General features: G+C 44.8%; 1 protein-coding gene across 1 annotated transcript in view; it reads left to right on the forward strand.

Moving 5' to 3' along the window:
* The first annotated feature begins 1,367 nt into the window (after positions 1-1,367).
* The window catches only part of GDA (guanine deaminase), a 78,680-nt gene continuing 64,350 nt past the window's right edge, over positions 1,368-15,697 (forward strand). The window contains exon 1 of the mRNA XM_030293679.2: positions 1,368-1,617. Within this exon, the coding sequence (XP_030149539.1) occupies positions 1,495-1,617 (123 nt within the window). The 5' untranslated portion in view covers positions 1,368-1,494. The remainder of the gene's footprint in view (positions 1,618-15,697) is intronic.

The raw sequence follows: 15,697 nt of genomic DNA on the forward strand, positions 1-15,697 counted from the left end.
TCTCTCTCTGCTCCTCCCCACCCCCCAAATAAATAAATAAACATTAAAAAAGAGAGAGAGAGAGAGTGAGCCTTGGTCCTGTGGTGCTTCCATTACTCTGTGTGTGTTTTGCAGGGAGAGGAGCAGAAATCAGTGAAAAACAGGCAATAAATGAGGATGGATATGATCAATGCAATGGCAGAAATAAGGTGAATGGAATAGAAACTTTGGGGGTGGGGCGCTGCTGCTCCTTCGCCGGCTGGGAAGATTACTCTGGAGCTACATTTGAGGCAAACCAGTGATGAGAAGGGTCGGTCACGGTGAAGATCCGCAGGCGGCCTTAAGGGCAGAAGGAGCAGAGTGTGTGTGGCCCTGAGTGGAAACCAGTTGGTCTCCCTGGAGGAACTGAGTAAATGATTTTGTGAACGCGTTGCAAGGAAGGAATGCTGACCCGGAGGCGGTCTTAGCAAGCACCCCTTCCGAGTTCAGTTTTCACAAATGAAGATAAAGAGGCCGAGGCTCACTGCCTTGACCATCGTCTCTTGATTCCTAGTCCAGTGCTCTTTCCATCAAGCTATGCCACAGTGCCATTCCTAGCCACGTGGCCTGAGAACTTAATCCCAACCCCCCCTCCCCCCACGCCGTACAACTGGAATTAAATCAAAGAAATGCATTTGTTTTAGGTGTGAGAAAGACTGGAACTGGAATTGTTTGTGGATGGTCACAAGCGCCAAAACACTGGACTCAAGGAAAAAGAGAGGGATTTGGGGGTACAGATCAACCTTTGTTGGCGGGGCCCCCAGCAATTCTGTTGAGGGATGCTTCCGGAGCACCAGGTTAGGACAAATACTGCATCCCCAGAAACTGAAAACAAAACTGATCCGTAAGGCAGGCAGTTCTAGCGGACCTTTCCACCTGTTCCTGAACTTGGGACTGTTCAGACTTTGAAAGTGCTACAGGTTGAAGAGGTACAGGGTTGGGTCACAAGCAGCCCGAAGTTTAAAGGGCAGAGAGAGCAGGCAGGCGCAACGCCAAGTGTGCCAAAAAAGACAGGTGGAGGAGGCTGGGGGACGCGGAGCAGTGGCGAATTTAGCGACCGACGGAGGTGCAAGGCTGGAAACGTCCGCTCCTTCTGCCCCTTCCTTTCTTTCCCTCCCCACCTGGGTTGGTGACTCAGCCACCCCAGGTTGAAAGAACTGCGTTGTAGGCTGTGAATTTGGAAACTCAAAGAGTTAACAGATCAAAAACTAACACAGGGGAGGAGAGAAAGACCACACCCCAAGGGAGCGCGGAGCCAAGTCACAGGAGGAAAATCCTATTGGCATCGAGGAGGCACGGAGCCCGCCCCTGGGCGCGGCCTGCAGGGGGCAGGCGATCGCCCAGGAAAGCGGGGGCAGGAGGAGGCCCAAGCAGGTGCACTCGGCAGCCACCCGCAGTTGCAGGGACCCCTCCTGGCACCTCCGCCCGGTGCGCCCTCCTCGGCTCGAGAACCCCGCGCTGCGCTCTGCCGCTGACATGTGCGCCGCCCCGATGCCGCCCCTGGCGCACATCTTCCGAGGGACATTCATCCACTCCACCTGGACTAACCCCATGGAGGTGCTACGGGACCACCTCCTCGGCGTGAGCGACAGCGGCAAAGTAAGCGGGCGCGGGGTCTGGCGAACCCCGACGGGCGCGCGCGCGGACAGGTGGAAAGAGTCTGGCGCCTTGCGCTGCGGAGCGAGAGCCTCGGCTCCAGAGTTGAACTTGACTGTTTGACTCTTGGGGAACGCCACAAGAGCCCTGGGGCTAGGTTCGTGGGCTGGCCTGGGAGTAACACGTTCCCAGAAGCTGGGAGCTGTGGAGTACTCACACCCACGATTGGTTAGACAGCCGTCCAGGCTGCGGTGGAAGGGGGAGCGAGGCTGTGCCCTCGCAAGTATTAAGAAATCACTAATAAACCTGAACCTTGCTTCATTCATCTTTGTGTCTTTGGCGCCTGGCATACTGCCTCGCACAGGCTAGGCGCTCCGTACATTTCATTGAATTTATTGTGAAAGAAATAACAGACGGGGGAGTCACTTGGTTAGTGTTGTTTAGCCCTTTCAGTGCATAGAATAAGCAAACAACTGATTTCATTCACTTGATTGCTCAACAGACAATATACCAACGATGCCAGCGAGATGACTTATAATGCTAGAAAGGTAGTCAGAGCGAAATTAACCACGTCCTCCCTCCCCTGCCCCCCACCCCATAGCCATTTGCATCAAAGCAAGCAGTTGCGTTTTAAGGCTCAAAATGTCCTCTATGAGTGTGTCTTCTGTACTTCTTTTCCCCAAATCGGGATTTCTACAAACGACCTAGGTAACTTTGATGTCTGATATTTACTGTTCATACGCACCGGGCTGGACGCACCGGGCTGGGGGTGGTGACTGCATCAGCAGTGGCTTGGCTAGTTTGGTAAGTGGAAGCCATTCCATTTTTGGCAGAAAAAAAATAAAGACGAGGGTGGGCTTTTCCTCAACTACCAGTCTGGTTAGCAAAAGTACACCTATTTGTGACTTGTCAGCTTGAAGATACCATTCCTGGACTCGAGACGCTTCCGAGTCAGTGACAGTTTTGAATCGTGACTCTTACGTTTGGGGATAACTGAACCCTGTTTTCTTATGATGCTTAAAAAATATTCTCTCTGTGTGTATTCAGGGAGACTGCTGTTGTGTTTCCAAGGTGATGGAACTCGCAGAGCTCCCCCAAATGGGGAGGCTTTAATAATGCCCCCCCCCCACCAAGAGTGATACATTATTGCCTGGTGTATTTGACCCTCAAGTTTCAGGGAACCCTTAGACTTGGGGCTAGTCCTAAGAAGTAAAGCAACAGTGACCACTACTCTGGGGAGAGATCAGAGGTGTTTCCCTAATCACCAGGAGCTGTTCATCTCTTGGGTTTCTATTTAAAAATCAACTTCCCATATCTAGAATTTTACTTGGGAAGATAGCAGACAAGAGGGTGGGTTTGAAGACTGCCTTCACCGGGTAGCGCGTAGTAAGAAAAGGAAGTAATTCACCTAAAAAAAAAAAAATTACCTTTTCTGGGGGTTGTAGAGAAGAAGAAGAAAAGAGTGTCCCGAACATGCAATTAGCAGTTCAGTCAGGAAGTCTACTCCTCAGTGAGAGCATACTGAAGTTATAAATTTAGAAAAATGCCATTCCTCCACAAAATAAAATAGCTAGGAATTGAATACAAAGGTGAGTTAATCGAGTGCCTTATGCAGTGTCCGAACTGGTAACTGTTGATTGCTCTTCTAGCTGTAAGGCAGTTGACTGCAGACTGCGTGTAAGGGAAGAACGTGCCATATATATTCCAAGATTTGACTTCCTCCATTTTGAAAATGGGGCTGCTTTGCCTTTGTAGCTGCTGGGATAATGTTCATTTAAAAAATGTCAAGGTTCTTCCACAAGATTATCTCCCCATAAAATAAATATGTGGTGTCATGGTGATGTTTACATTTTTACTGAGCTCCTAAAGCTGTTCACAAACCTGGGGATGATCGGAAACATGTAGGGGTGTTTAAGTGCTGGTTCCTGGGGGTCATTCTCACTCCAGAGAAGGTGCATCTGGAGGGGCCCCCAGGGAATGGCATTCCAGCAAAGGTCCCAGGGCATTCGGATGCAGGTTGTGGGTGGATTTGGGGTAAACAAGGGTATAGGGTGTGTGATGGGACCAGTTGTATAGGGTCTTGGGACCTAGTTCTCCATTTCAAGCCCAGGTCTGGGGTAGCTTGTCAGAGAGAGGGGACATGACTTCCTCTCCTTCTCTCTCTCCCTTCTAGACCTCATCTCTCATTTCCTGTAACTTCATTTAGGACTTAGAGCATGGTAATGACTACTTTTAATTCATTAAGTAAAGCTCATTGAAAATTACATTAATTTAAAAAAATCTCTTGTCAACATCTTAGTATTGGGCATTTTGAATTCAGAGTTAACTCAAGTGACATGTAGCTTTTTAAAAGAGACTCCTGCATGTATAATTTATTTGCAGATATTCAGTTAATCTTGAGATGCTGTGTGCTCCAGTTGTACCAAATTATCTGATTCTTCCCACATAGAACAGGGGCGGGTTGACTTTAAACGTGGCGAAAAGATGCCCGGGGCCTTTTTAATGCACACTTACCTGGAAGCAAGAGCAAGGAAGAGAATCATTTTGGAGGTACTACCCTGGGAGCAAGTCCTATGGAGAAACCAGACTTGGGTTCAAGTTCGGTCTCCACCACCTGCTTGCTCTGAGACCATGAAGGAGACACATGAAGGAGACACTTAATCTGTCTGAGCCTCAATTTCCTCACTTGTAGACTCAGGGATTCTTTTACTGAGTATTAAATGAGATAATATATGAACATGCCTGGTGCTTAGTGGATACTTAACACACGCCATGTTCATTCTGTTACCTTCTTTCCCTCTGCTCCTAGCAAACCCTTAACCTCTGGTTCACTGTAGCGTTTTTGCACATTTCCACTTGATGGCATCGTGCAGACCAGCAGGTGGAGAAGAAAGCCATGGCCTGTGATGCACTATGTGGGACGTGGGGAGGTCACCACATTTCCACTGTGCAGCATCCCAGCTCATGTCCTTGGCCCACTGGGACACAAAGATGCACCTGGGAAGAAAGATCTACATGGCATTTGTCGCCAGGTGTGCTAGCACATTGTATTTAGTATCTCACTGTGTCATTATTCCCATTACAGATGAGGAAGTTGAGACTTGAGAAATCATGCTTTCAGAGATGGTGGCGTAGCTGGATTTTGAATTAGCAGGGCCAAAGCCATATTCTCTTCACTAGAGCAAGCCGCCTCTGTGAGGCATAGTCCTCAGCCTCAAAGGACTTGCACTTTTAAGCAAGAAAGCTTAGACGTGTACCTGTAATAAAAGTGGACTGACTCCTAAACCAAAGACTGGACTCGTTGCTGACGACACGTTGATGAGAGGGACACGCAAACCTTGCCCTGCCCTTGTGAAATTGATAACATAGTGATACATTAACAGACTGCTATGACCTATCAGAACTTGAACTAATCAGGGAGTGGAGAGAAGGCTTTCCTTAGTGTCAAGTGACATTTAAATTGTGATCTAAAGGATGAGTAGAAATTAAATAGGTAGGGCAGGAGGCATTGGAGATAGGGAGGGAGCAGCCTGTGCAAAGACCCTGGGGTAGAAAAGAATGAATGCATCGGTGTGGTTAGAGTCCAAAGTTCTAGGAGAAGGATAACTCAAGATAAGGCAGGAGAGATAGGCAGGGCAAGGTCTCGGAGTGCATAGGGAGTTGGAGGGCAGGGACACAGATTTGCCATCATCAAATTGTACACTTTTTAATTTTTTTTTCTTCTTAACATTTATTTATTATTCAGAGACAGAGAGAGACAGAGCATGAGCATGGGAGGGGCAGAGAGAGGAGGCGACACAGAATCTGAAGCAGGCTCCAGGCTCTGAGCTGTCAGCACAGAGCCCGACGTGGGGCTCGAACTCACAAACTGAGAGATCATGACCTGAGCCGAAGTCGGACGCTCAACTGACTGAGCCACCCGGGCACCCCAAACTGTGCACTTTTTAAAGGTCATTTTAGCTTCAAGTTCAAGAATGCATTAGAGAGGGGCACCTGGGTGGCTCAGTCGGTTAAGTGTCTGACTCTTGATTTCAACGCAGGTCATGATCTCACGGTTTGTGAGTTCGAGCCCCATGTCGGGCTCTGTGCTGACAGAGCAAAGCCTGCTTGGGGTTCTCTCTCTCTCTCTGACCCTCCCCAGCTCACTCTCTTTCACTTTTTTTCAAAATAAATAAATATAAAAAAAAGAGAATGCATTGGAGAGGAGTCAAGTGCAGGCAAGGGGATCAGATAGGAGCCTGTTGAAGTAGTTTAGGTGAAATGGATGTGGTTCAGAAGAGAGGCAGTGCATTGTGTCAATTAAGATATGAACACCTGGAGCCTGCTTCAGATTCTGTGTCTTCCTCTCTCTCTCTCTCTGCCCCTCCCATGCTCATGCTCTGCCAATCTCTCTCTCAAAAAAATAAACATTAAAAAAATTAAAAAAAAAAGATATGAGTATAGTTGATACACAATGTTACATTAGTTTCTGGTAAGAGATGAACTGTTAAGAGTACCTAACTATGTGCATCTGATGAAGTTACTGAACATTTCTACTTTCCAGTTTCCTCATGTATAAAATAACTCGTGTAACCCCCCCCCCCCCATACGGTTGTTGGAGGGCTTACGTGAATTACTAATTGTCAAGTGCATAGAATACTGCCTTGGACGTAGCACATGCCCAGTAAACATCAGCGGTTACCAGCAGTGGAGGTGGAGAGAGGTGGACAGGATTGGTGTCAACTTAGGTCAGGTCAAATGGATTTGATGATACGGTTAGAGAGATATGTGTGACTCTATTAAAAGGTATGGTGCGATACTTACTTTTCCAGTTTCCTGGTGTTGAAGGGTGGCCAGTGTTGACATTCTGACATGCAAGAAATTGGCTAAGAGGCTTCTGGGAAATATTTTTCTCCCTCGTAAATGTGGGAAGAGTTCTTCCTTTTTTGGATGTTCTCATGTGAAGAGTGGACCTGCTGCCCTTGTTTGAGACGATGAGGAAGAGCTTTAGAGGATTTCAGAGACACTTACCTGGTCTGTCTTTGAACATCATCGAATACATACATGAATAACATCATTGGATAGTTAACTGTCCCGGGAACTGCCCTCCGCCTACTGCCCTCAGACTTCTGCGGGATAATGAAATGGCTTTTTTTGGTCTACACATCTGTTAATTGCAGCCCAGGGCACCTCTAAATACGGCACTGCTTTTTTTTCCAAAAAATCATATTATTTCAAAGGACTGCTCACTGCCTTTTCCTTTCCCCCATTTCTGTCTTCTCCTTGTTGGCCCAAAATGTCAGTGTCTTTCCAGGCACCCAGATCGTTAGTCCAGACCAGCTTGTTTTCCTCTGGGGAACCTTTGTATGCGCCCCTGTCCATTATCATTGACCTTGTCCAGCCTTTCACTTTCTCTTGCGAAACTAATACAGGAGCCTCCTAGCTGTTTGCTCTTCTGCATTCCGATGTCTATTTAATGCCTACTCCTCCTTTAGATCACAATTTAAATGTCACTTGACACTAAGGGAAGCCTTCTCTCCACCCCCTGATTAGTTCAAGTTCTGATGGGTCATGTCAGTGTACCCACCAGGTTATTAATTTCACAAGGGCAGGGCAAGGTTTGCCCGTTTCTCTCATCAATGCTCTCCACATCCCTGAAGGCTACTTCTTAGAGCATGGCTAGCATCACGTATCGCTTCTCATACCACTACCGTCGGCTCTGTGTTGTCTCTGAGATCCAAACGTTCCTGATCGACATTCTAGGGATGACATTGTTTGACCCCACCCTGCTTCTCTAACAAATACTTCCTCCTGCTCCGTGTTTCTCTCTGGCAAATGGGAGGGGGATTTGCATGACTCGTTTACACCACGAGGTATCCATGAGCTCAGGGATGTCTATCCCTGCCAACTTCTCACTGTTCCCCAGCACATCGTGTTCTTTTATGCCTCCTTTGTGGGTGCCAATCTCACAGCCCGGAATAGTCCTCCTTTTTATATCCCCCTCTTCACTCCACCTCTGTCAAAATAAAATCTTGCTCTTCCTTCAAGGCCCAGTTCTGATGTCTTCTTCTTCTTCTCCAAAGTTGCCCTGGCCATCCTCCTTCAGTTGCAATAAATTACCCTTTGTTCTCCCACAAAAGTTGGCATATATACTGACACCAGTGTTTTTCTGGTGGTGAGGAGCATGGCTTCTGGAGTCAGACTGTGTGGATTCAGACCCCAACTCTGCCTCTTACCTGGATGAATTTTCTAACATATCTAAGCCTTGGCACCTCATGTATAAATTGTGGACAGTAATAGCACCCTGAAGGAGTGGTGAGGCAGATAAGACAGAGTGTGTAAAGCACTTGGCACATAGCAATTGCACAATAAATATTGGCCACTGTTCTGTTCTTTTCTTTCGGTAAAGTAATTATTTCATTTTTGCCTTTCGTTATGCTTAGCTTTATAGAACGTCCTCACTCACTGGGCTAGTGTGAACTTCTTTTACAAATGGGAGGTGAACTGGAGAGAAGGTAACATTTCTTAAGTCATACTTTTTGTCAGACTCTGGCAGATTCTTTGTACGTTAGCAATTCTGAGATGAGACCGCATCATCATCGTCCTGTTTTTGCTTCATCATCCCTGCTTTACAAATGAAGAAGGGAGGCTCACAGAGTTGTCTGTCTCAGCTGCGGCCACAGCAAGTTAGTGGCAAAGCCGAGATTCACACCCATGACTGATTTCAAGGTCTGTGCTCTTTCAAGGAGTCCCTCCTGCCTCCTGTCATGAGAAGGGCTGAAACCCTATTGTCCTTAGGGCCCCTCAACATTGATTTATCGTTTGAATGCAAATTAGGTCTGTTGAATGTGTTGTGTAGTGTGTGTGTAAAATGTGTTGAATGTGGTGTGTAATACAAAGACAGTCATGCGTGATGAGTGAAAAAGACATTTATAGTTCCAGAGAGATTTTTTTTTCAAATTAAAGGATAGTTGATACTCAGTGTTACATTAATTTCAGGTGTACAGCATAGTGATTCCGTGACCCTATACTTTGTGTTACGCTCACCAACACTCACCATACGATGCTATTATAATACTATTGACTCTGTTCCCTATACTGTACCTTCTATCTCCATGACTTACTCATTCCATAACTAGAAGCCTGCATCTCCCACCCCCCTTCACCCATTTTGTGCATTCCCCTACCTCCTGCCCTCTGGCGACCATCAATTCGTTCTCTGTATTTATGTGTCCATTTCTGCTTTTTTTTTTTTTATTCATTCATTTTGGTTTTTTTAGGTTCCATGTACAAGTGAAATCATATGGCATTTGTCTTTTTCTGACTCATTTCACTTAACATAATACCCTCTAGGTCCATCCATGTTGTCACAAACAGCAAGATCTCATTCTCTTTTTATGGCTGAGTAATATTCCTTTGTGTGTGTGTCTATCCATTCATCTATCGATGGATACGCGGGTTGCTTCCCTATCTTGGCTATTGTGAATAATGCTGCAGTAAACATAGGGGTGCAGGCATCTTTTTCAAATGAGTGTTTTTCTTTTCTTTGGGTAAATACCCAGTAGTAGAATTACTGGGTCATATGGTAGTTCTATTTTTAATTTTTTGAAGAACCTCCATACTGTCTTTCACAGTGGCTGCATCAGTTTACATTCCTACCAACAGTGCATGAGCTTCCTTTTTCTCCATATCCTTGCCAACACTTATTATTTCTTGTCTTTTTGTCTCCAGCCATTCTAACAACTGTAAGACTATATCCCAGAGAGATTTTTTTTAATGTTTATTTATTTTTGAGAGACAGAGACAGAGTGTGAGCAGGGGAGGGGCAGAGAGAGAGGGAGACACAGAATCCAAAGTAGGCTCCAGTCTCTGAGCTGTCAGCACAGAGCCCAACACGGAGCTCAAACTCACGAGCCGTGAGATCATGACCTGACCTGAGCCGAAGTCGGATGCTTAACTGATGTGGCTCTGGAGAGATTTTTTGAAAGCACAATTGGACTTCTTCTTTGAGGCTTTGAAGCAACGCTGCTGGGTGTGACTGGAGTTCGCCACTCTCTGGTTCTGTAGTGTTTTCTGTTCATGGAATTTCTCTGCAATCATTTTCCAAGGTTGATCATCTCTTACCTCATGCATGATTCTGACTGACATTGTTTCCTACTGTCTAAAAAGCCATACTCTTTTCCTTTGTGAAGACTTTTTTTTAGTTGACTTTATTATACTACTTTATTAATTCTAAAAGATAAGCTACATTAACTTCAAATTTAACTTCTAATTGAGATCCAGTTTTCAAAATCTTTTGACCGTTGTGTTCAGTGCTTCTGCTTGTGAAATGCAGATTTTTTTCCTCCCATGAATAAGTTATTCATGCACTGTTACCTGAGACCATTTCACAACAAACACCCTTTACATCTTTTCTTTCCCTATTGTCCCCGCTCAGGTTGGCACCCGCAGAACACCGGTTCCTACAGCCACAGACCTCTTGCTCTTCCCAGCCTATTACTGGGTTTTGAAGAATTATTTTGACTGAATGAACCTTTCTCAGTTAAAACCCCACTTGAAAACTCGATTGCGCGGATCTCAGTTTATCAAGTTAAAAAAAATCTTTGAAGGCTAAAGCAATGATACTGTAGTTCTAATTACAAGTAAGTTCTTCTAGGCTTCCTAGGAATTTTAAAGGCCTGCTGTTCCCCAAAGGCTTATGTGGGCAGAAAAAGTGTATCACGTGATCGTACAACCTCTCCATGCACCTATACCCTTATAAACACACTTACAAAACACATTTCTGGAAGGCAATATTAAAATTAAGAACCAAAATGGGGCACCTGGGTGGCTCCATCTGTTAAGTGACCGACTCTTTTTTTTTTTTTTTAATGTTTATTTATTTTCAAATGAAAGAGAGAAAAAGAGAGAGGCAGACGCAGGATCTGAAGCAGGCCCCAGGCCTCGAGTTGTCAGCTCAGAGCCCGATGTGGGGCTCAAGCTCACAAACTGTGAGATCAAGACCTGAGCCGAAGTTGGACGCTTAACTGACTGAGCCACCCAGGAGCCCCAAGTGTCCAACTCTTGATTTCAGCTCAGATCGTGATCTCACAGTTTCCAGGATCGAGCCCCGCATTGGGGACGCGGAGCCCACTTGGAGTTTCCTGTCTCCTTTTCTCTCCCCCCCTCATCCACAAGCACACACGCACTCTCTCTCTCTTAAAAATAAATAAATAAACGTTAAAAATATATAAAATTGAGAACCAAAAATAATATTTACTTTTGTAGAGTAGGAGCGGAGAGTTAGGGACGTGGAGGAGAATTTTTATGTTGCACATTCTAGCTTTTCACAGTGTTAGTTTTTTGTTTTCATTTTATTTTTATAATTTAATATAATATTTACCATTTTAACGTGTGCACTTCAGTGTCCTTTATTACAGTCACAGTACAACCATTACCATTACCTAGTTCTAGAATATGTTTGGAGCATGAACCATGTAGCAGCCACCCCCTATTCTTCCCCTCCCCGCCTCAGCAACCACTAATTTGCTTTCTCTCTCTAGATTTGCATATCCCGGATGCTTCAAATAAATGCACACATACAGTATGTGACCTTTTGTGCCTGACTTTTTTCACTTAGCTTAATGTTTCCAAAGTTTACCCATTTTGTTGGTTATCACTCTAGTCCTCCTGTTCTCAGGAATAGCTAAGCCCATTTTGTCCCCCTTTTTGTTTGGCACCTCCTTACATCTCTTACTTTTTTTCTTGAATCTCCCCTATAACCTCACCTTGAAGGCAGGGACTATGACTGTCTTTCTTTCTTTCTTCCTCCTTTCCTTTCCTTTCTTTCCCTTCTCTTTCCTTCCCTTCCCTTCCCTTTCTTTTCCTTCCCTTTCCTTCCCTTTCCTTTCCTTCCCTTCCCTTCCCTTCCCTTTCCTTCCCTTCCCTTTCCTTTCCTTCCCTTTCTTTTCCTTCCCTTCCCTTTCCTTCCCTTTCTTTCCCTTCCCTTCCCTTCCCTTCCCTTCCCTTCCCTTCCCTTCCCTCCCTTCCCCTTTCCTTTCCTTCCCTTCCCTTCCCTTTCTTTTCCTTCCCTTCCCTTCCCTTCCCTTTCTTTTCCTTCCCTTCCCTCCCCTTTCCTTCCCTTTCCTTTCCTCCCCTTTCCTTTCCTTCCCTTCCCTTTCCTTCCCTTCCCTTCCCTTCCCTTCCCTTCCCTTCCCTTCCCTTTCCTTCCCTTTCTTTTCCTTCCCTTCCCTTCCCTCCCCTCCCCTCCCCTCCCCTTCCCTTCCCATTTCTCTTTCTTTCTTTCTTTCTTTCTTTCTTTCTTTCTTTCTTTCAACTTTTTCACTTTTGTATCCACAGCTGTTAGCATATGGGAAGCACTCAGATGACTATTTGTTGGATAAATAAATGGTGTTTGGATTTTTTCACCACATGATAACCAGGATGGAAAAGTTCACTTGAGGAGTCAGCAAAATGTACAGCTAGCTAAAAATATCTTCCAAACAACCAATTGTTTGAACAAGAACTCTGGGTTTTTCTAAGCTAGATGCTTGATACAACATATTTGGCCACTGGGGGTTGTAATTAGTTTCATGTCCTAGTGAATAATTAAGAACCTGAAAAAGTAGAGTTTAATTGGAACTCTGAGACCTCATAAAATTCTCAAATGCCTTTAGCTCGAACCATGTGAAGGATTCGGAATAATGTAGATTATATAGGACTGCTTATTCCCTTTGGTTTTATATTACGGTTTGTTAAGTGTTCACGTCTTCATAAAATGGTAATTTACTGGAAATATTGCCTTTAAATTGCCACTTACAATTTACAGTCCTGGAACATGCTAGGCCCTCCATGAATAATAACTTATTATTCGTCTCCTGCCCTCATAGTACTTACTGCTTTAGCACAAAATCGCCACTCAGTAAATGCTTCTGAGTGAAAGGACAGAATGGTCTGCTATGCTCTCTACGCTATTTGGGGGGGATGCATAGATGGGGCAAAGTTTTTCATCCATACTATTTATTTATTTCTTTTAATGTTTTGTTTTGTTTTGAGAGGGGGTGAGGGGCAGAGAGAGAGAGGGACACACAGAATCTGAAGCAGGCTTCAGGCTCCAAGCTGTTAGCACAGAGCCCATCACGGGGCTTGAACCCATAAACCGTGAGATCACGACCTGAGCCAAAGTAGGATACTTAACCAACTGAGGCACCCAGGCGCCCCTCCTCCATACTATTTAACCTAGAGGTTGTTTTTCCCCTGCCATGTGTAGAAGGGTCTCATGTATGCCTTAACCTGTTGTTTTTGTTTGTTTGTTTTTGTTTTTGTTTTAAGTATAAAACACAGAGAGAAGCCACTCTAGGTCCTCGGGTCAGTGTGAGCACATGAATCTCCTCAAGATCCAGCCTGGTGTGGACTCACAGTCCTGTGTAGCTAGGATGCTTGGAGCTCATAAGAATTGGTAGCTGAAGAAGAAAGAACAAAGGCTTCAAGGGGTTAGGGACAAAACAATGAGCAAAACAGATGCAGGTTCTGCCTTATTTGCGTTCAGAGTCAATAACCACATGAGCATGGAAAAGTATATAATTTCTAAGAAAGAAAAATGCAGAGCACTAAGGAGGTGTGAAACCAGAGGACTTGGCTTATTGTGAAGAGAGGCTTCAAGAATGCAACTCTAAGGAAGCAACATTTGAGTTGAGTTTGAAGGTTGCATGGGAGGTAATTCGTCAGAGAAAGAGGAAAGGCCTATGCAAAGACCCAGTAGGGGGAAACAACCAGAAACTGATGTCGTGGAGGGTGGAGGTGGGGGGCAGGGGTTGGTGGAAATAGATGAAGCCAGGGAGATACGTGTCAGGCAATAATAGGCTTTTTTGTTTATCCCAAAGGCAGTATAATGGGAAACCAGTGAAGAATGTTACAGAGAGGAAGGCAGATCAGATTTGCATTTAAAAAAATATATAAACAATAATTGCAGAGTAATAATTATAGGAAAACAGACTGGACTGTGGAACAGGGCAAGAATAGTTAGTCGCTAGAGGAGATGAGTTGGAAGATAATGGCAGTGGACCTGGAAACAGACACGTAGGTGGTGATAGAGTTGGAGAGAAATGAGCAGATGTGTGAGACAATAGGGAGGCAGACATCAATGAGATTTGGTGACCGTTTGGCTAAAGAGGGCTAGGAACAAGCTTCCCCTGTATTTCAGGGTTCTACAACTGAATGGATGTGTTGGCCATCACTGGTTGAGGGAACAGAAGAAGAGATCCACCTGGGGAGGGCAGATTCAGAGGTCTTTTCTGGTCATGCTGAGTTGAGGCCCCCTTGTGACATCCATGTGGAGATGCCAAGTAGGGGGTGGCTGGCAGGTCTGAATATCAGAGGAGAGATCTGAGTGGGAGATATAAAATGTGGAATAAAGTTTGAGAAAAGAACAGGAACTATATTAACCCCGGTGGTTGAGTTTGGAGTAAAAGAGACTGAGTGAGGTGAGAAGGGCAACCCAAAGGTCAGAGGATAACCCCGGGAATGTGGTGTCATAGGAAACAAAGGATGGGCGACAACTTCAAGAAGGAGGGGGGTGCCTGGGTGGCTCAGTTGGTTAAGCGTGGGACTTGGGCTCAGGTCACCATCTCACGGTCCGTGGGTTCGAGTCCCATGTCAGGCTCTGTGCTGACAGCTCTGAGTCTGGAGCCTGCTTCGGATTCTGTGACTCCCTCTCTCTCTGCCCCTCCCCTGCCTGTGGTCTGTCTGTCTGTCTGTCTCTCTCTCAAAAACAAATAAACATTAAAAGAAAAAAAGAAGGAGGGAATAGAACAGATGGTACATGTCATTGAATGGTAGGAGGAAGAGGAATAACACTGGGAACATGTCCAATGGATTTAGCAACCTGAGGTTATTGGCGACCTTAAGAAGACTTATTTGGGGAGGGGGGCGCCTGGGTGACTCGGTCAGTCAAGCATCCGACTCTTGGTTTCAGCTCAGGTCACGATCTTGCGGTTTCATGAGTTCGAGTCCCGCATCTGGCTCTGTGCTGGCAGCTCAGAGCCTGCTTGGGATTCTCTCTCTCTCTGCTCCTCCCCGACTTGGGCGGTCTCTGTGTCTCTCAAAATCAATAAACAAAAAAGAAAAAAGAAAGAAAGAAAACTTATTTGGCTATAGAGAAGATGACAATCAGCTTCATTTGGGTTTTGGAATGGGTGGAAGATAAGAAAATGAAGACAGTGGTCATAGACCACTCTTTTGAGATGATAAACGTGCAATACTTTTGTTTATCCTCTGAGAAAAATAAGGTAGTGCCTTTAATAGTAATAAAATACAAATAAATTATATGTTTTATTCTCCCAATTCTTAGGTTACCTGAGGACTTTTCATACAAATGCGCCACTTGTAACATGATATAAGCATGTTGGTATCTCCCGCTTGCCAGTGTTTGAGTGGATATCAAGACATTTGCAAACATGTATGTGCCAGCGCTTAGACGTGGTTGCAGCCTCCTTAATAATCATTTTACACTCTTATCTCAGAAATGTAACTTAGTGTCTCGGCGTCACCAGAATTCCTGGTATTCGGTCAGTATTTTTGTTTTATAGTACAGGATGCCAGCAGCGAAACTGTTTTCATTTTATTAAGATCTAACAGGAAAGGCATAATTTTTCCTTGAGTTTGAGATTTTTTTTTTGAAATTAAAACAAAAATAAATAAATAAAACTAGAAGAGACCATAAAGCCAGATGTTTCCTTTATTTAAAAATGCAGTCAGTTTGCAGGAAAGCATTTTTGGACTTTCTCTAAGGGAACCGAGAAAAACCTCTCCCCTTCCATCCCTCCTGGTGGATGACTTTGAAAAGGAGATTTAATCCAGCTGAGAAAAACAACTCCTGAATGACTCATATTAAGGAGAATTGCAATCCATACATGTTTGAACACAGGCTTGTATAATCGTTCTGTTTTTTTTTCTTTCTCTGTCCAGATAATCAAGTAGGAAGCAGGAGAAAAACAAGAAGGCTTATGCTAGATTTATGTCAATTGAAATTAGAATAAGGAGAATTACACATGTAACCTAGAAAGGATTGGACGCTTCCAAAATGCCAAACCATTGGGCAGGTAGAGTAAGAAGACAGTAAGATGAA

Source organism: Lynx canadensis, chromosome D4 (genome assembly GCF_007474595.2).
Source record: "Lynx canadensis isolate LIC74 chromosome D4, mLynCan4.pri.v2, whole genome shotgun sequence".
Lineage (NCBI taxonomy): Eukaryota > Metazoa > Chordata > Mammalia > Carnivora > Felidae > Lynx > Lynx canadensis.